Genomic DNA, 21,285 nt, shown 5'->3' on the forward strand with positions numbered 1-21,285 from the left:
GTTGTGTTATTTATTTTTTTGTTGCTTTGCATGATATGATTGTTTTGTTTTAAACTAAATCCGAATAATAAACCTAAGTATTCATTTAGTTAATTAATTAGGTTAAACAATTTAGTTTATAGGATCTAAAACTAACAATATATATATATATATATTCATTTTTATTTTCTTTTTTTAGCAAATTTAACCATGCTTGATTTAAGTGACATTTTTCAACTTTGGTCATATTACTTCAATTCTAAACAATAGGACATCCATAAAATAGGACATCTAAAAATTTTATAGATAGATAACGTGGTGAATGAAATTTGCGGGGCATGTCTTTCAAATCTATTGCACCCATTATCCTTGACTTACTAAATATGAGAACGTTAATTTCTTTTTCTTTTTAAATAATAATAATAAAAACTTGATGACCATTGTTGATGGATGGAAAAAATATACCTGTCTCTTATTTTATTGAAAACTCGTGCTTGATTCATCGCCTCGATCTATCACTGATTTATTTGTTTGCTATGGTGTGTTTGGATACTGCTTACTAGTTGAAAATTAAAAATTTATTTCTAAAAATACTGTAGCAAAATAATTTTTAAATGTGTGAATAGTACTGTATAACTCAAATTTTGTTAAAAATCTATATTTGAATAACTTTTGTAAATTTGTAAATAGTACATATAGGACCCACAGATAATACGCAGAATGCAGAAAACGCTCATTTAACGCTATCTAAACTCACACCTATAATGATTATGATTTTTAAGTGCTTGGATTATGGATAACGTACTGGTAGACGAGACCTATTTTTCTTTTTCCTTTTTGTTTGTAGCCAAGAGTTTAAGTTTTATGGGCAAACACAAAACACGTGGCCAAATAACCACCAATGGTAGTTAGATACCAACAAAAGTTCAACAACCGGAAAAGCACGCAACCTATTTTCTCACTTTTTACTAGTCATTCTTAACCAGAACTAGGAGACAAGGATGGCTTACCAAAATATAAGAGCTCCAATAATCCGCTAACATATTTTTGAGGTTTTGGTTAATGTCAACTAAGTTCAAAATTTTTCAAAATTAACCAATTTAGTTTCTAAACATTTAGTTATTTTTTCTCAACAGTTTTAGAAACTAAGTTGGTTTTAGAATTTAGAAACCAAATTGGTTAATTTTAAAAAATCTTAAACTTAATTAGTATTAGTCCAAACATCAAGAAATGTTAATGGAATTTACTTATTTATCCTTTAAAATAATTCAGAGTTTCTTTCTTTTTCTTTCTTTTATTTTTATAACCCTATCCTCAGATATTCTTATGCTCACAAAGAAGTCCAACTCTTTGGGCAGCCAAGAGTTCATTCCCAAAGAAGTCCAATGAAGAAAATAATAAGGACAAGACTTGGACACCTTGGCTGACTTGGACTTGACCACTTGATGCATGTGCATGAATTTTGTAATACATGCTGCCCAGATTTCACTCCCTTTCCAACCAAATTGAACCCCCCTGAGCTGATTATCAATGGGTTGGACTCATTACAGACTTGGTTCGTGAACTAGTCACCCTTCAAGAGTGGCTCAGATTTCTACCGTGGTCATCTTTATTGTCAATTAAGTCATCCTTAAATTTTGGGTCAACGCTGCAAAGGGATGGTTTGATTAAAACAATTTGGGAAATTTCATGGGTCAATTTGTAAAAATATTTGGGGAGGGGGGCAAGTATATACAATTTAGGGTCAAAAGTTAGAATTTTTGTATAGTCTATGCATATTACTAGTTAATTTTTCAAAATCTAAGGAGGGCCAGCCCAAGTGTAGTTCTGCCCCCTGTCCTTACTGGGCCTCATTATTGACAGTGCAGTTTGTGGCTTTAGCAGTCTAACTTTATTAGAATGATTTTGAGCCTTTATGGACTAGGGTCTTGAATAGTAGAAAAATGGGTCATGAACATTAGCCCTAAGCATGCACGTTGCTAAGATGCACATGTACAAATACGGGTACAGGTATAGAGGCACAATATTTCTTGAAAAACTTGAGATACGATGCATTGGAGATACGTGTATTAATTATTTATTAAATATATATATTTTATATATTGTTAAACATTTATTTTTGTATATATTCTTAAACATTTATCAAATTTAAAGTAATAATGGATAATAAAGTAAATCCATACCCATTAAATGATGGTTAGAATACAAACCAAGATCCAAAGTAGTAAATAAAACATAATTAGGTAAGAGTCCAACATTAAAAAAGGGCAATTTGAGGCTTTGTCAAATAGAATCAATGGTTTATCAAAGAATCATAAGCTGGGTTGTTTCCTTAGTGACCTTAAGGATGATGTGAGGTTAGTTGTGAAGATATTTAGCCTCGACAATCTCAATGAAGCCTTTGGATTGGACAAAATCCAAGAAGAATATCAGATTATTAGTCGTAAAGATTATAAATCTTCCTTTGAATCTGCCCAACCCTTGAATTCTAGGCCCAAAACTTGAGGTTAAGTTGGATTCCTGATTCAAGCTTCCGCTACAAAGATTGTCACCTGCTCAAATGAAGGAAAGAAGGAAAAAGGGTCTTTGTTTCAACTATGATGACAAGTTCCAGCCTGAACATCAATTGACATTTATATCCCTTTTTTCATGGAGAGACACTACAAATACAATGATAGGGGTATGAAAGGTTCTATTTAGATTGTACAAGCAAACTCTGGATACTGTATTATCTGTTAACATTGGTATAAGTATCCCTACAATTTTGAAATTTTCAGTTAGGGATAGGCAGTATAGAAAGTTCAGTTTTGGTTATATTGTACTACGCCACTTGGGTTAAGAGGTTGATTTATTTCTTATTGCCAATTCATATCTATTAAAAAATAACTGTTATGAATCAATTGATGTGTCACTGCAACTCAGTATTTGTATGTGCATCTTTGTACATGTGCATTGCAATCAAATTTTAAATTTTAAATTTTAAATTAAAAAAAAAAAAAACCCATAAACACCAATCCAAACAACAGAACAGTTCAAAAAAATCTCAGTGAATCAGACACAACAAAGTGAACTGACACAGCAAAGTGCATAGCAGAAACACAAATATTGTCATTCTAGAGCAGCCGCTGAGTTTATATTAACAAAACAACATAAAATGCGAGTAGAAATCTTCATAGATATTTTAATGAACTGGAAAGTTCCTCTCCCTCAACAAGTCTCTCCAATTTTCCGTCTAACCATAATAAGAAAAAAGAAAAGAAAGACGCAGAAGATGCCAAATTTCAAACAATTCCTGTTCTGTGAACTCCTAGAGAGAGTAAAAAGATTACCCTTTTCTTCCTCACTGTGTAAAAAAAAAAAAAAAAAAAAAAAACCCATAAACACCAATCCAAACAACAGAACAGTTCAAAAAAATCTCAGTGAATCAGACACAACAAAGTGAACTGACACAGCAAAGTGCATAGCAGAAACACAAATATTGTCATTCTAGAGCAGCCGCTGAGTTTATATTAACAAAACAACATAAAATGCGAGTAGAAATCTTCATAGATATTTTAATGAACTGGAAAGTTCCTCTCCCTCAACAAGTCTCTCCAATTTTCCGTCTAACCATAATAAGAAAAAAGAAAAGAAAGACGCAGAAGATGCCAAATTTCAAACAATTCCTGTTCTGTGAACTCCTAGAGAGAGTAAAAAGATTACCCTTTTCTTCCTCACTGTGTACATTGAAATATAGGAAAATGAAAAAGAGAACAAATAAAAGAAGCATACGTTGCCAAAGATTTACTCCTCTATTTGTTTTAAGTAGATTGAAAAGTAGACATTCACAAAACTTTATTTTATCAACACAAAAGGTTGCAACTTGAAAGAGGCCTCGACTACATTAATGTAATGAATTAAGAGGGCTTGTGAAAGTTAATGAACCAAAGACTTTGCTTTCCTGAATATATCTAATCTAATGCTGTACAACATTCAATAGCTCAAGCTATCAGTTTATATTGACAACAAAAAAAAGGAATGGAGTCAAGAGCAGTACTTTGTACAAAAAAGATATTTGCCACTGGCACCTTCCATTCAAAACCCAAAAAGCATCGGTGATGCCCCTCAAAACTAAAAGCCACTATAGCCAACAACTGTTCACTGATTCCGCAACAGATATTTGGGTGATATTGTGACAATGAGAAAAATGAACATGTAAAATGTTCCTCAATGCCTCAGATATGGAGATACTAATTCCTACTAGCATAAGCATCTTAAGAAAGCTGCATTGATTGCTTTGGAGCGCACCTACCTGCAATGCAAAAGAGCATTCTAGCTGAAAATGTAACTTAGATATTCAAAAGAGAACTCACTAAAAATATTCATGTGCAAAACCAAAATGTATTATAATTTCAAGTTTCAACCAATAACTCGCATCTATTTCCAGAATCCAGCCACTCTGGGAAAAAAATCATAGCAACTATGCATCCCAACTAGTTTTTGCAGTAAGTAAATATCACTACCACTATGATTAAAGAGGATACATCAACAATCTGTGTGTGTGTAAAGTATAGCATGGGATGTAAGCCAATGTAATAAGAAAATTACAAAAATTACCTCCAGAATATATATGTAACAGATGGGTTCTGCAATCTAGCTCCAAAAAGACATAGTGCAACTTGTTACGGTTCCTAATGAAGTGTTTAAATTAGGGGATTTATTACTTTCCTGTTTTTTTTCATTTATTTAGCCATAACAAACTAACAAAGAACCCAGTTCTTTGATCTATTCATCGATCACATTCCCTTTGCCCCTTCTTATAATTAGTAAGATACAATTCATTTAGAGGAGCAAGAGATCTTTGATTTTTTTATAGGTGGAGGAGGGGAGGTGGGGCTCGAACCACAGAAAGCAAGTGATCTTTGATAAAAATGGACAAACACCTAATTAATCTTTCCTAACAAGGTTTAAAGTATTCTACCATCGACAGTTTGTCAAATGGACACATGTCATGCCAGATTGAATCAGCCTAGCAGATCACCACCATTGGGAAGACAGACACAGGGATCAAAACAAAAGGAAAGGAATAGATTGTTGATTGTACTAAACATAAACCACTTCAAACAAAGAAGTATCAAGAAATCTTCCATGAACAAAATAGATTACATCAAGGCCCATTTGTTTAATCAGAACAATTTTATAAGGAAAAATTTTCCACAAAAAAAGTGAGCTGCAGCCTGCAGGTTTAAGTCTATAATTATTTTCTTAAAAAATTAAAGCAATTCATATTATGTGGAGAAATCATTTATTTCTTTCCTTTTCTTTGTTTATAAGTACAATTTATCTTTTAAATATTACATATAACATTATTCTATAGCAAATTTTTTGATAGAGATTCTTCTCCAGAAAACACTTCTTTTTGAAAATTAAAGAAAAGAATTCCCTAAGCAGCTATTTTCAACCTCCATCTTATTATAAGTACCACTGTACCAGATTTATAAATATAAATATATATATATATATATCATTATTAGTAACAGTGAATATTATACCATAAAGAATACTGCACAAAGACACTATTCACCTATCATCATAAATATGCCTGCATCCACAACGACAGTAGGTTCACAAAAGGACCACAACTAAATTGTAAAATTCAAATTATTAACAATCTGCCTGTACTTTCTCTACTTATACTTGGAAAAAGGATTTGAGCCTAAATCAATTCAGCAAATTGCAAATTGATAAACAAATCGGGAAGTCCCATGAGTTGAAATTTATGATGTTTTGAATAAAATGCATATGACAGATAAAGATACATTTACCTTTAGTAAAGATTTCTGGCTTCTTTTGAAAACGAACTTTTTCCAAGTAGGGAGCAATTAAGGCATCCAATTCCACCAACCAAAGTGCAACCGCAGATGATGTTTGCGGCATAGATGCAAAGGATGCAATAGTCTCTTCAATAATATTAAATGAAACTTGCTGACCATTGCATTCACACAACCAGTCCTCATTGATGGCACCAACAAAATCAGCAAGAACCTATAAGATTTATGAAGTAGAACGAATAAGCATGTGCAGTTAAGAGAACAACCTGCAAGATTTACACCCAGAAACTGCTCTTGCTACTTATAGAAAAATAAAATAATAAATTCATATATATTTGAAGGGGGGAAAAACCTGCAAAAGGTCAGCCATAGAAGAGGTGCGTCGGAGCCTTTTGACCCAAAGCTTATGAGCAGACTTTGTCCAAGCACCTACCAGCGCTTCTTCAGGCATGACTGACTGCACGTAAAATGAATTGAATGCTATACATCATCTATATTCTTTTTTATAATAGAAAAAGGTTTTTATTTGATGAAGACAGAAAATATCCACACTAAGTTGACACAGACACAAGTGTACCTTTTCAACATCGACAGGAAACTCCTAAAATCAAACATGTGAAGGGCTATTACTTTTCTTCTTCTTTTTTCTTTTTTTTTCTTGTTTTTTTTTAGGGGGGTGGGGTGTGGGCATGTGAGATGTAAGTCCATGTTACACTGGGTCAATATTTGTCAAATTTACCATTGCCTATTAATTACACAAAATGTTGTAAGCCCAAATACCATTAAGCAATATCCTAATTATGTGTAGTTGGATAAGAATCCCAGCTTGTCAAGATTGACAGCACAAATACTCTCACCATTCCAGCCTGTTGAGAGATGCATTCTTTCGTCAATCATATGCATGTGTCTTACCAATTAAACTATTGGCACCATAAAGCAATGGCATATTCCATAGCTACCTTACAGAATCATAAAGTTAGGCCTTAGAGTTGATAGATATAAAATCAACCACAAGAGTCCAAAAGCACAACTCTATATAGCCATTCCGGTTCTCTATGCACGTGTCAATTCCTCAACCCTGTACCATCAATCCTATCTGAACCTCATTTAGTGTTATAATTTCCTTAGGCCCAAACAAAATATAGAATTCCTAAAAAACACCAGGGCCTGGTCATTGCAACTCCACTATGAAGAAGCACCCCTCCTCCCAATATATTGCCAAATTCCTTAGCAGAGCATGTCAGCTTAACACACGCGCGCGCGCACACACACACAAACACACACAAAGCTAGTAGACAAATGAAACCCACCTCAATTGCATGGATTGCAGCTTTCAGAGACTGGATTTGTGAAGATAGAACCTTATGCTGTGGGAACAGAATTTCAGAGTCTTCTTTCTCCCTACATGTGGCTTCATGGATGGCGTATCTTTCTTCTAAATCAAAATCGAGCTCAAATGTGGTATGGCATATCCTACAGTGCTTCTCATCTCTCCAATATAGATCATGACAACTTTCACACCTAGCAAGTGAATCAAGATATGATCTTTTACCATGTTTTACAGCATTAAGATTTGAGTAAAAAGAATTCCATATCCAGGAATCAAATTCTTGTAGTCGGTTCCATCTTTCTTGTTGTTCTTCTCCCTTATTTCCAACATCTAGAACAACAGCCCCTGATGAAGGCAAAGAATCTTTTATAGTCTCAGTCAGGCTTAGGTTGTCTACATCAGATACTGGAGAACAACTGTCCTCTCTGACCATGTCCAGCTCAGATTGATCAGACTGTGTCAAATGTCTGGTTCCAGCACTCTTTACTATTTTATTTGACATTGCTTGACGGAGAAATGCTTGTCGCTTCTCCAAAGATTCAATAAGGATAGCCTCCCGCTTACCTCTTTCATCTAAAACTGACAACAAGGCACACAAATCCTGCATTGGGTTGAAGAAAAAACAAGAAAATAGTGGCAGTTAAATATGGACAGGAGGTAACAGATGATTAGAAATGGACAAGTGTAGTTTTACTAGTTAAAAATGTCTAATAAATATAATTCTCAAGAAAGGGCTACAGACTATAACAAAGGCTCAGAAGGGTACCTCTACAGTATCAATCACCTCCCAGTGACCATCTTCAGAAGATTCAAAGTAAACCCTCCTATGGCCTGGATCATATGCACTACAAGGGCCCAATGCACTACAAGGGCCCAAGAAAAGCCAGTATCTATTGTACCTGCGATCAGACCCCAAAAACACAGATTGCATGAGATGCAAACCTGACTCAACTTCTTTTTCTTTTACATTTTCTCCTTCACCAGAGGACCTCTCCTTCTCATAAGACTTTGATATTGACACTGAAGAATCAACTGGATGAAACTTAAATAATGAGTATGCTTCTTGTATACTATGCATTTGTCCAGCATAGCCCCAAGATGGCCTGTCAATGCTATGTTGTTTAGCTGATGACCTCTTTAATTTTGCACCAGAACCATAATGATGGATGTTAGGTGTGCATTCAGCAATAGCTTGTGTTGGATCCTATATAGAAAATAGCTAAATAAGCTTCAATCATCGATTGAAATAATCACGAAAGTGAAAGTACGATGAATTATCCAGCATTACCAAAACCATTTAAAAATCATAGCTACAGTTGTATACATAAAAATCAATAGATCACGTGAAAATTGAATTGCTATGCGATTAATGTAAAGACATTTATATTGTGCACTATTTATAAACCTGTCAACAACAGAGCAACAAAAGACCCAGTAAATTGATGATGAAACCACAGTTGTTAAACTGAAAATGACGTCCAATTTGATAAGATGAAGATATGGTAAGAAGCAAGAAGAATGTCCTAAATCATCATATTCATTTGGTTACATATCATAAGTAATATAGGAACATTCACTTTTGAACAGAGTTATAGTACGAAGGGCTGCAGAAGTTTCATTAATAGGTCACTTGCCACACACACAGAGGAAAACAACAAAAGCACTTCAAAATAAAGAACATTGCTATAATGGTCTATAGATTACCTCTACTCTGAAACTGGATCCAGCAAGAAGAAGATCAGTTATAGCCACTAATGCATTCAACTTTTCCTCTATGCTTAAATCTGAATATTCACCTTCCATCAATCCTAACAACCAGACTTCTCCTGGATGGCTTTCATCGATTTCATTGTGTACAATCAGCATGTTATTTTGACTTTTATGATGGTTCATATACTTAAACTTTCTTGAATTGGAATTTCCTGATTCACAACCCGAATCATCGCTGTCACTACATGGACCACAGTCATTAGGATCATCGTCAACACTTCCAGAGTCCTCAGTGTCAGATTGAAATTCATCGACTTCCTTTGCAACAGAACTAATACGAAGACGATAGGAAGATGATGAAATCTTTTCAAATAACGTAATATCACTTGAAAGAGATGAACATATTAAAGGCTCCAGTTCTTCAGTTGTACTGGCAATATTCAATTCAGCAATCTTCAAAAAAAAAAAAAAAAAAAAAAAAAAAAAAATAATTCACCAGAACACTTTTTTATCATCCTTCAAAAGTAATGGTGATAGTGAGAATGATAACAGCAACATGGTCAACATCCTTTCTCTCCTAACCTAACAAGTGAACTCCACATTCTAGTAACTTACCGGCAATGACTTTGCCAACTCAGAAACTTTCAACCCATTATTTCCTTGCTCTGACAAAATTTTAAACAATTCGCACTTCAAAGTACCTGGGCGTAGACCATACTTCACCATGAGGTTCATTTCCTAGACAACAGAAACGTGGAAGATTAAAATTCAAAAGTTAAATGTTACACATATCATCAGGTCTACAGGAACAAAAGATTTTTATTTAGGGTAGAAAGTAGAAGAACCAATTGAAATAAATAAATAAAAAACAAAAACGCTCATCCTGCAGCTTCTATGAGCATTAAAGCAACAAATTCCATACATAAGAAGAGAAAAGCACATGCACTCAAATATTCAAACAACTCATATTTAGTAAGTCACACTGAAAGAAGGTTATATCCTAAATTCAACAATCTCCCTCCCTAATCTATTGAGAGTCCATACCCTTATCATGATGCCAGTTCTTGCAGTCTAATTCTAAATATTCAGAGGGATTTGTGTGCAATGGTAAAGGATTTAACCGCAAGTACGTGGATTTTAAAATAAACTAAAAAAATTAAAGGAGAGAAAAGAGCTACTCAATATGAATTAGATGATAACTGAGCAGAATTCTTGAAGCCCATTCTTTACGAGGGCATCCGGCCATGGCTTATGAAGGAGGAAACATCTACTTAACCAAATTTACTTGTCATGTGTAACACATTTTTTTCCCTAGTGGGATTGAGGAACAAGAACTCTATTCATCAAACCTAAGCGCATGGAAAGATTTATATTCAAAAGGCTACTTTATACATGAAAAGCACAAAGCAAACCAAAAATTTCAAAGAAAGAAACAAACTGGAAAACAAAAAACAATAAAGAAAATTAATTACAAAAGAGGAGAGAACAAAGGAAAGAAGGGAGAGAATCACTAGAAGTGAGTCCCCAAGTTCAAGACCAATCAAATAGAGATCCACTAAAGAAAGCAAGCAACTGATCTCTAGAACTATCCAAATCCTCAAAAATCCGCCGATTGTGTTCCTTCCAGAGACAACACAATAAGCACAACGGAACTAAATTCCAAATGTTTAATGAGTGCTTTCCCAACCAATTCCACCATCCAAAAAGTAGATCAAGAACTGTTTTTGGTAAGGCCCACAAAATACCAAAAGATTTAAAAAAATTAAAAATTAAAAAAAAAAAAAAAAATCCACAACCGATGAACCTTCTCACAACGAAGTAGTAAATGATCCATAGTCTCCCCACAACGACAACACATGATGAACAAGTCAACAAAATAAAAACCCCTAAGTCTCAAATTTGCCCGTAAGAATTTAATTCCATATTCCAAGCTACAATCCAAACGAAGAAGGAAACACGAGCCTTAACTTTTCAAATACCTTTCTAAGGAAAGACAATTGAAGAAGAACCTCGCAACTTATTATAATAAGAGCGGATGTCAAAATCCCTAGGCTTAACTTCCTTCTCATCCAGACCCCAATATCCATTGAAGGAATATAGGATTCCAAGATACGAGGAAAAGCCTCCCTTATGTCCAACTCCGTATTATTAAGATCCCGAATGCAATGAACATCCCAACTTCTCCTACCCCCACCCCTAGCCCTGTCAAAGCAGACTCAGAGGAGGCCTCCCTATCAATGGCAATACCATACAGCCCCGAGAAAGCTAGTTGGAGAGGTTGATCCCCACACCACCCATCTTGCTAAAATCTCACTCTACTCCCCATCCTAACAACAGAGTATTTTTGCTAAAATCCTCCCAACCCATACGGATACCTCTCCATAATCCACACCATAAGCACCCCTACCCAACTTATAAGTCCCTTCCCCCACTCTTCCCCAAACTTCAAAGCTACCACCCTCCAAAGCCGAGTCCCCTCGTTTCCAAACTGTCTAAGCCATTTCCCTAGTAAAGCTTTATTGAATGTAGTTAGTTTCCTTATACCTACACTACCATTGGCCATAGGCGCACACATTTTCCCATCCTACCAAATGAATCTTGTTATTACCCCACAAAAAGTCCCTTTGCAACTTTTCAATTCTGTTAGCCACAAGTAGGGATGTTCACCATAGTTTGGGGTTTAATCAATGTCAAAAATGGATATTGATTTTTAAAACACACTTTTTTAGAGATTAAATACGTAACCCATTTACTTAATAAACCTATGAATTTCTGTATGGGTATAAAGTCTTTTCTTTTTTGGCTAACAACGTGTCCAATACTCTTGAGCACGTAACCAATTCCCAGATATGTACAACCCTTCATGCAGTAATGGATAAATTTGAACTCAAGACATTATGGTGAGAAATCATGCGTTCAAGGAACCAGTAGACCAACCCTTTAGAGTTATATGAGTATAATGTCAAGATTGTCTAGATAATCTAAGCACGTGGCGTTCTTTCTGTTGACTGCTGCACATGGTCGGATCCTCACTCTGGATAATCTAATGCTTAAGGGTCGCCCTTTGGCTAATTGGTGTTGTATGTGTTGCTGTGATGGGGAGTCGGTAGACCACCTTCTTCTTCATTGTCCTGTTACTCACTCCCTATGGGCTTTCATGATTCAAGCTTTTGGTATTCATTGGGTTATGCCGGGTTTGGTGACGGGTTTGTTATCTAGTTGGCATCAGTGGCTTGGGAAACATAATTCGGAAATTTGGAACTTGGTTCCAGGGTGCTTAATGTGGATTGTGTGGTTGGAGAGAAATCGTCAATCTTTTGAAGATAAAGAGAAAACGTTGGAGGAGTTAAAGATTTTATGCCAACGAAGTCTAATGGAGTGGTCTCGTTGCTGGGGTTTTACTGAGACTAATCATGAACTCTTTTATTTTTTTCACCCTTTGATAAAAGTTTTCTGTTTACCTATCAAAAAAAAAAAGATTGTTTGACTTTCTAAACCCAAGGTCCCAAAGTAGAGTTTGAGTTAAACCAAAAAGATGGCCAAAACCACACTTTAGCAAAGAGCACAAAGTTAAAAGTTCAACCAAAAATTTCTGCTTGTTGCCATTAAAAGACTTTCTTTCTTTTTTTTGCACATATTCAAATCTTTTGAAATGCCAAATAATCTTATTTCTCATTATTGATCAAATTTCATATGATAAGAAACCAATTAAGGGGGTACTATCTACGACTCCTAAACATAAATTATATTTTTATAGGGAAATTTCTTTACACAGAAATTATGATTTTATCACACCAAGTTAATCAAATCACCAAGAGTCGATTTTTTTTTTTTTTAGGAAAGGGTTAATATTTTGAATACCTTGTTAAGGGCTTCCCTCCGCATTGCACCTTGCTTTGAACCAAAACCAGCGGCAACCAATACTTGACGCAGTATTTCTGTCCATGTTAGAGGGTTTAAAGCTCTCTTCCAAAACTCCAGAGCAACTTTTTGGTTTTCAGCCTGCCAAAATCATCAATAAAAGTACACAAGTATGAAGACCTTCCATTTAATTTTATTATAATAAAAGAATTAAGAGTTATAAGCATCATTATAATTCATTTGAAAACTAATGTCCTACAAAGAGCACACAGATTTTGCCAAGAGCCTTGTAGCTCAACTCACACCTCCTAGTGTTTCCAATGAAGACGTCTAGAGTTCAAAATCCCACCCTCCTCATTGTAACTATCAAAAAACAAAGAGCACATGGATCTTTAAAAGTGTTGGGGCTGCTAATAGGCAGGATACATATTTATAAAGAATATTCTTAGAAAAGGTGGAAACATTAGGCCCTTTATCATGTTTTTAGAGTGTGAGCTTTTTTCTGTAATCTGGGCAGTGAACCCTTCTATTATGAGTTGCTATTCTCTTTTTACCATTACTTCATTATTCAATTAAATGTATCACCAGATTTTTCAACTTACTTAGACCTCTATGGTTCTATTTGAGAAGAAGGCAGTTCAACTGCCACACAGGTTGCTTGTCACCTGATTTCTTTTAGTGGTAAGTTACACATGCACCCTATAAGTTTACAATGATGGTTACACTTATTTACAATAATGATTTTGAAAACTTTCTAAAACCTCAACCTCAAGTTCATCTTTGAACCAAACAAAAAAAGTGTCATCAAGTAAGAATATGTGAAAAAATTCTACAGAGTGGTTATCTTTCTACATTTTAAAAAATCCTTAACTCACAACAGCTACGTCTTATTATGCACGACCTTTATAAAATCTAATCGTTGAGAAGTAATAGATCCTCAATCATTTTCACATCCTAATAGTGGAAAGGTAGGCCCAAATCATTTACATTCACTGCATACAGTCACATCCATTACACTATAATTATTTGTTTCTTGTCCCAAAATGATACAAGTATACAAAACAGTTAAAAAATAAACAAAGTTATTGTTGATCAAGTTAATTGTTGACCACTACAACCTGCATTGTTTTATACTCACCGAGTGAAGTAATGCAAGAAAATTGCAGGATATGCTCAAATGTGGGGGGAAATATCCATTACTAAGCTCTGCTTCTACCTCAGATATAAGAAGCTTGAGAAGGGCCACATGAATTTTTCCAAGTAACAGGGAATCCTGAAAGGAATGCATAGAGAAAAGAAGAAACCAACAAAAGGTAATTTAAATGTTATTCAAATAATAAGGTAAGACACAAAAACACACAAAAATTCAATATGTAAAAGTGGATCAAAAATGAGATTTAACCTTGTCATGAAATGATTGAGCAAATTCATCAAGAGTGAAGGAGCATATATCAACTGCAACAGCATAAGTATAAAGGAAATGGAAAACCTGCTCAAGAAAAGTCAGCCGTAAGTCTTAGCATGATAAATCAACATGCAATAATCCCAACAAAAAGCCTCCACATACAAAGCACTATTAAATCCTACAAGGGGGAAAATGCAGGAATTAAGAAAAAAGCTTTAACATTATTACTTATTTCATTAATTTGTTTTCTTTTTTTTGATAAGTAAGATGTATATTCATTAATTTGTTTTCATGCAGAACAATAAATGAGCATGTCTTAGTCCTGCAACACATGATGAAGAGAGTCTAGAGAAGGATGCTATAAATAACAAAGTGACTATATGACCTTAGATAGGATAGAGCCAACCCCGATCAGTTTGGACTAACTAAAAATTATACGATCTTAATTCCAAGTCATAAACATGACAGATTTCTAAATTATAAAACAATTAACAAAAGCTTTTATATATAGAAGCATACTGTCAGCATTTTTTATATTCCAATGAACATGCTAATCAAAAGCCAAATAAGAGGTAGGGAGTCACTGAATTTTTTCGGCATGTAGCAGGGATAGCAGATAATGTATATCTTGCACTTGCTAGGTAAAATAATTCATGAACAAGAACATCAAGCACATGCATTATAAAAGTCACTGCAACAGAAAGACAATATGCAGCATCTTTTGCAAATGATATATCTTGGTAGAAGACTAAGTTAAAAAATTCAGTTGATAACAAATTTTGCAAACTATGCACCTTAAACAATTTCTTGACAATCTCTGGAGAAGAATCCCAAGGTTGAGTACAGAATGGATGCTTCATCTTAACAGAATTTGGAGGAAACTTAGCCAGCAAATCTGCAATTCAAATGAAGTTACAGATATCAACAACTTCAAATACCATAAATCTACAAATAATACATGCATTCAACATAAAATATAGAACTTTGTTGGATTCTTCCTCCAAAACCAACCTTTGCATAGTGAACAACCATGTATACCGTTAGCAGCAAAATGATCTGAACACCTCAGTGGATTTGGTCCTGCTTGTAACTCTTGCAGCTCCAGCTCTTCATCATCCACAAACATAGCTACATGATTAAGGTAATCTCGAGATATTGCTCCTTCCAAAGCAAGTTCACATTTTACTATATCTGGTTGTTTGAGATGCTCATCCTGGTTGTGTTCCACCTGGCATATAACAAGAAGTTATATGTTGCTACTCAAACTGCATAATTTCAATAACAACTTATTATATACCTCTCTTCTTCTGGTGGACTGTTTCCTCCTATCTTGTGATTTATTTCTTAAGCTTACCTGTTTCTAAATATATAAATACTTGTCAGAAAACTTTCAGTAAGTAACCATTAGGATCAATTTATAAGATCATCAATCCACAAAGCCCATACAGAAAGGTAAATGGACAAAAAAATTTCATAAAATTAAAAGTAAATGACTTACAGCCACAGGAGCTTGTTGTGATCTTTTCACCCGATGTTGTGGTTTTTTAGGTGCTGTAGATACAACCACTTCCCTGTCAGTATAATCAATACCAGTAGGAATTTCACCCCCATCAGGATTAGTTGCCCGCCAAACTGTCATCAAACCTTTCCCGATACCATGTTTCTTCGCTTGAGTCATCAAACCTTTCCCAATACCATGTTTCTTCCCCGGAGCCATCAAACCTTTCCCAATACCATGTTTCTTCCCTGGAGCCATCAAACCTTTTCCAATACCATGCTTCTTAGCCGGAGCTCTCTTTTTATTAGAGACCTGGTGACTTAAGATGGCTTGCTCAGAAACCTACCACCCACCCACACGCACACATAAAAAGTCAAGGAGTTCATGTGAAAATTAGTAAAGACAGTGTAATGAGAGTGGCCAGGGTTTAAAAAAAAAAAAAAGCAGGCCATGACAACTTTCAGAGAATGGCAAGTAAAAATCTTTCTCAAGTAATGGCCAGGGTTTAAAAAAAAAAAAAAGCAGGCCATGACAACTTTCAGAGAATGGCAAGTAAAAATCTTTCTCAAGTACCTTGAGCCTTTTGCCTGCGCCTTGGTTGTCTTGGCAAGATGGATGAGAGTTTTTAGGATCTAAACAAGCAAAGACATTATGAGCAAAATGTTATTAAAGAACCATATAGTGTAAGGCTAATTAAGATCTTGTGAGAGAGAATGGGAGAATAAAAGAAAATCTAACAGGGTAATGAATGCCAAAAAGGCTGCTATATCAGTCTTTGATTACCTTATATATCATTTCATTGTTAGGTAACTAATTTGTTAGAAAATTTTAAAAGGGAACAAAACCCCATTCATAGGAAGTATAAAGACACCCCTAAAGAACTTCCAAGCACCAGTATTTGTGGAAAGTACATGTAAATATCAAGAAAAGAAAAAGTAATAAAAATAACCACCCCCACAAGGAAGGCCTAAACATTCTTGAGGAAAAGCAATGAAGTTCCCCTAACACATTTTAGAAGGAAACCAGAAACACCTAAAGAGAATAAAGAGTAAGGAGAAAATCCCAACATTATTGACAAAAAATGAACCATCAACTCCTTGTCCCTTTTACACACATAACACCAAATTCCCAAAATTCTTTCTTTTGATCAAGTTGTACCTCAAAGAATTCTTTGAAGTGTTTTACTTGCCACTTTTGCAGGAGCATAGCACACCAAATCCTTTTTCAGGGAAAACTCCTATGATTCTACCCCACACAAGCCTTACAACACAATGTCACATAAAACTTTCATCATTAGTTAGCCACTACGAACCCAAAATTGCCCTCCAATATCCTGCAGCTTGGACCTCGAAAGGGGCTCATTAAAAATAATGGAATCTACCTTCCAATCCTAACTGATCTACAAGCTTCAGGATACTAATGCATGACCCCATAACCCAGTACCAGAGTTGATGGATTCCCCTACTCACTAGAACTGCAAACCCAAATTGCACATCCCAATTAATGGTGCATTTGCAACCCAATTCCCAAAACTTGATATCCTAACCCCAACCATTAGTTGCAAAATTGATAGAAGTTACCAATCATTGCATAAAGAAAAGAGGTTTGGCTAAAAGTAAAACATGTCAGGAAAAAAAACCTCACGTGCATCAACCCTTAGGAATGATTTTTGCATATTCAACCATCCCATCTTTAAATGTTGGTGATCTATCAAATTATATTCTGTGTTCTGTGATCAGGGTTAGTACTTTTAGTGTGTTTCATACCCATCAACTCATTTCAGAAAATAATTAGTCCAAAATCATCCCTTAGGCCTCTTGCACAAGTGAAGAAGCCTGGGGAGACTTTCAATATACGAGTAGATAATGAAAATATAGTGGAAAAGATATCATTCAATCTGCCTAGCTGCTTGATGTCTCAAAAATGTGAGAATGCTTAGTTTCTTGGTGAAGCTCAAAGACTTGTTTCATGGCAACTGTGCCTTCCTAATTCCAGTAGGAAAACAGAACTACAGTGAGTTAATTTTACTAGCATCAAAAAACAAGAACTCCCTACCAACTGTTTCCGTATGCATCTCAACCTCAATTATCATGCAGAACAAGAGAATTAAAACAGCCTAATTATTATTGCAATATGAATAAACAAGAGCTACATGTTACACAAATAATCATATTTAGAGTATACCTGTACGATAGCAAAATGCTCGAGAAGGAAGAGAGTCAAATTCCACACCAAGCGGAGGGCCCTCCTTGCGGAAAACTTTCTTTAGAATATAATCCGAAGTTAACAAATGCTGAAGAAGAATGGGTTTTCTCTTTCTCTTAGGAATCCTGGTCTCAACCGTAGATGGGCGATTGGCTATTGAAGACAAAGAAGCCTTTGCCTTATGCAACAAAGGGTCTCCTTTGAGTACCTTTCTAGCAGCAATAGTACCCGTTGTAGTAAGAATGGGATTTTTCTTACTTGAAGCGGAATGTGATGGTACAATGCTTCCATTTTCTCTTTTATCCCTCCTCCTCCTCTCAATAAACCACCCCCGGACCTGCTTGTACGTCAACCCCAAAGCAGCAGCATTGTCTTCCATCAACTCTTTTGTAGGATACTTATTCTCTGCATATTAAAAAGGAAAAAATATATTAAAAACAAAAGGTCAGAATATAAAGATATCTACGAAACAAAGATTTCTAATAGACACCATAAAATAATATAATTAAAGTAAGATAAATAGCAATATTTATTATAGATATGAAAATATTTGAACCTGTGGTGTCTACTCCATGATGATTTTCCTTTCCCATAAGACTAAGACACCAATTAATTTTTTGGTGTAGGCATCACTCAAACCGAGGTCTCTTATTTGACCACAAGAGAATTTAGCAATTGGGCTAACTATAACCCACACAATATTTAATAAATAAAAACATGTGCAGCCCAAGCACACAGGATGTAATACTATGGTAACAAACATCAAAATCAAACTCTAAAAGTACAATGATGAATCAAATCTAATAGGGTTGAAAAGTAAAATAATCCATCCACTCAAACAATAGTGAGTGGTGTAAATGGGACTGTATGAAATTTAGATAGTTTTATGGCACAAAAGTTTATCATGGAAGATATGACATTAAATCTATAGGTAGTGAAACAAATAAATAATGAATGGTTATTCATGGTTTAGTAAGAATTGTACAAATAGAGTTTTAGTTTATGATAAATTACTGATTATCCCAAAAACTTAATCTCTCAGATGTGGGTCCAAACTCCTCCTTAATAAGCGGGCCCCAACACGTGGGTAGGGTGGAGAGCAGAATATCATAAATTACAGATTGTCCCAAAAGCATAATAAATTATTAGGAAATGGTGAATTTAATAATAATTTGAACCATTTTGAACAAAGAAATTTGAAGTAATAATAAAATATTTTAGTTTAATGGGTTGTAATTTTATTTTATTTTTTTTGTCGGAATGAATCAGAAACAACAAAATAAGGCATAAAAAAGAAAGGCGAGAAGAGGAGAAGAAATGGGTTTAGGGTACCTAAGTAGAGTTGTTGAAGGGATTGGAGCTGTGAGGCCGTCTTCCTTGCCATTTTTATCTCTTCTCTTCTTAATTTGCAAAAGAGTTTAGCTGCAAAGTTCAAAAACCGAAACACCAAAAGCTTTAATTTCTCACTCAAATTACAAACAAACCAAAAAAAAATTTATCTTCATCGATAAAATCAGAAGAAGAAGATTGATATAAGAAAGAAAGGGTGCAAACCCAAACACCAAAAGTTTAATTCGTCGCTCAAATTTTCCAAAAATTACAACAAAACATGAAAATTAAAAGAAGAAGAGGAAGATTGATATATATATACATACATATATATATATATATATATATGAAAGCATGGAAAATGAAGGAAGGGAGAGAGTGGGTGTTGATTGTAGCTAGCAGTAGCAGTAGCAGTGGAGGAGACATTTTTGTTTGGGTATGGAAATGAAGCTACTACAACAAACAAACACAGAGAGAGAGAGAGAGAGAGAGAGAGACTCACAGTTGATAATTGGGCCATCGACGATTGAATTAGCAAAGTGTGGAAATTGATGTCATTTGTAGAGAAGAAGGAGAAGAAGACAGATAACAGTGAGATAGAGTGTGAGGAGCAGAGAGAAAGAAACAAGTGTAGGGTTTTGGGTTTGGGTTTGTGTCTGGGGTTTTACTTTTTTTTTTTTGCCCAATAAAATAAAGGCGAAAAGCACATTTTCGTCCCTACATTTTCACCCGATTTCTATTTTGGTCCCTAAATTTTTTTTTTACCGCTTTTAGTCCCTATCCTGGAAAACGCGTTTCGTTTTTGTCCCTGCCGTTAGATTAGAAACGAAAATTGCACAGGTGGCAAACGGAAGATGACGTGGCCATTAAAATAATAATAAAAAATATTATTTGACATTAAAAAATGCCACGTCAGCACCTAAATTAAAAAAAATTAATTTACTAATTTTAACTAAAGAAAAAAAAATTAAAAACTAAAAAAAAAATAAAAACAGAAAATGGCTTCTGAAAAAATCAAACCCTTCACTCTATCCATCACTCTCTCTCTCTCTCACACACACACACACGGAGCTTCTGAAAATGGCTTCCAGTTCCTTTGTCTTTCTCACTGCCACATTTCTTATCCTGTGCACCCTCACCAAAGCCACGAAACCAGGCCGCCGAGACTCGATTGATGAGGACGATGACGAGATGAGGTGGCCGAGGAGTCGTTTCGTGGTCGGGATGGCATCGTTGCTCCATACCCAGACACCCATGGCCAGAGACTCCAAGCTCCATGGCCGAAGAAGCCGAGACTCCATAGGCCCATGCCGAAGACTCCAAGCTCTACCTCTCATGACCACGAGCCGCCGAGACTCGATTGATGAGGACGATGACGAGATGAGGTGGTCGAGGAGTCGTTTCATGGTCGGGGATGGCGTCGTTGCTCCATACCCAGAGACCCATGGCCGGAGACAGCAAGCTCCAAACCCAGATTGCTCCTAACCCAGATTTGCTTCTGATAAGAACATAAAAAAGGAAAGAAAAAAAAAAAAACCATTTAGATCTGGGTTGGTGTTTGTGTACAATTGATTTTTGTGGAAGAATTTGTGTACAAATTTTGGAATATTTTGGGTTTCTATTCTTTTGTTCTTGGGATTGAATGTTCTGGGTTTGTTGTTCTTGGTTGGTTTTTTTTTTTTTAATTTCTGGGTTTGTGTTCTTAAATCTGAGTTTGTGTTTTGAATTTTAGTGTGTTTGGTTGTAAAGAAAATACAAGAAAGACAAAGAAAAGAAAATAAAACAAGTTCTTCCAAAGAACATGTAAAATGTTTTTAATTTTTTTTTCTTTAGTTAAAATTAATAAATTAATTTTTTTTAATTTAGGTGCTGACGTGGCATTTTTTAATGTCAAATAATATTTTTTATTATTATTTTAATGGCCACGTCATCTTCCGTTTGCCACCTGTGCCATTTCCGTTTCTAATGTAACGGCAGGGACAAAAACGAAACGCGTTTTCCAGGATAGGGACTAAAAGCGGTAAAAAAAAAATTTAGGGACCAAAATAGAAATCGGGTGAAAATGTAGGGACGAAAATGTGCTTTTCGCCTAAAATAAATAACTAAATATATATATAAAAATAGGAGTGGCTCCTCTACCGTTTTCAAGTCTACAATT

The 21,285-nt window shown here is 35.1% G+C and overlaps 1 protein-coding gene across 3 annotated transcripts; it reads right to left on the reverse strand.

The window, feature by feature from the left end:
• Positions 1-3,788: 3,788 nt before the first annotated feature.
• LOC112035871 (homeobox-DDT domain protein RLT3) lies at positions 3,789-19,781 on the reverse strand. 3 transcript variants are annotated; one of them, XM_024068705.2, is made up of 18 exons: positions 19,630-19,781; positions 19,131-19,220; positions 17,778-18,203; positions 16,167-16,225; positions 15,594-15,935; positions 15,393-15,449; positions 15,107-15,323; positions 14,890-14,990; positions 14,093-14,179; positions 13,829-13,963; positions 12,691-12,831; positions 9,445-9,567; positions 8,824-9,282; positions 7,886-8,323; positions 7,100-7,720; positions 6,142-6,246; positions 5,784-6,003; positions 3,789-4,270 (listed from the first exon to the last, which is right to left on the reverse strand). In XM_024068705.2, the coding sequence occupies exons 2-18, from the start codon at positions 19,180-19,182 to the stop codon at positions 4,233-4,235; spliced, it is 3,621 nt and encodes a 1,206-aa protein (XP_023924473.2). In that variant the 5' UTR covers positions 19,183-19,220; positions 19,630-19,781; the 3' UTR covers positions 3,789-4,232. The 3 variants fall into 3 exon arrangements, with proteins under 3 accessions (XP_023924473.2, XP_023924471.2, XP_023924474.2); XM_024068703.2 differs by having other exon boundaries at positions 15,393-15,455; positions 19,630-19,780; XM_024068706.2 differs by lacking the exon at positions 19,131-19,220 and having other exon boundaries at positions 15,393-15,455; positions 19,630-19,780.
• Positions 19,782-21,285: the final 1,504 nt, after the last annotated feature.

Source organism: Quercus suber, unplaced genomic scaffold (genome assembly GCF_002906115.3).
Source record: "Quercus suber isolate HL8 unplaced genomic scaffold, Cork oak 2.0 scaffold_123B, whole genome shotgun sequence".
NCBI lineage: Eukaryota > Viridiplantae > Streptophyta > Magnoliopsida > Fagales > Fagaceae > Quercus > Quercus suber.

Bases quoted from the DNA above. Each gene is read 5' to 3' on its own strand.
- LOC112035871 (XM_024068703.2), bottom strand. From the start codon at position 19,182: ATGGCAAGGAAGACGGCCTCACAGCTCCAATCCCTTCAACAACTCTAC. The intron at 15,324-15,392 runs GTATATAATAAG...GTTATATGCCAG, and splicing joins AGTCCACCAGAAGAAGAGAG to GTGGAACACAACCAGGATGA. The intron at 12,832-13,828 runs GTGAGTATAAAA...TGATTTTGGCAG, and splicing joins TTCTTGCATTACTTCACTCG to GCTGAAAACCAAAAAGTTGC.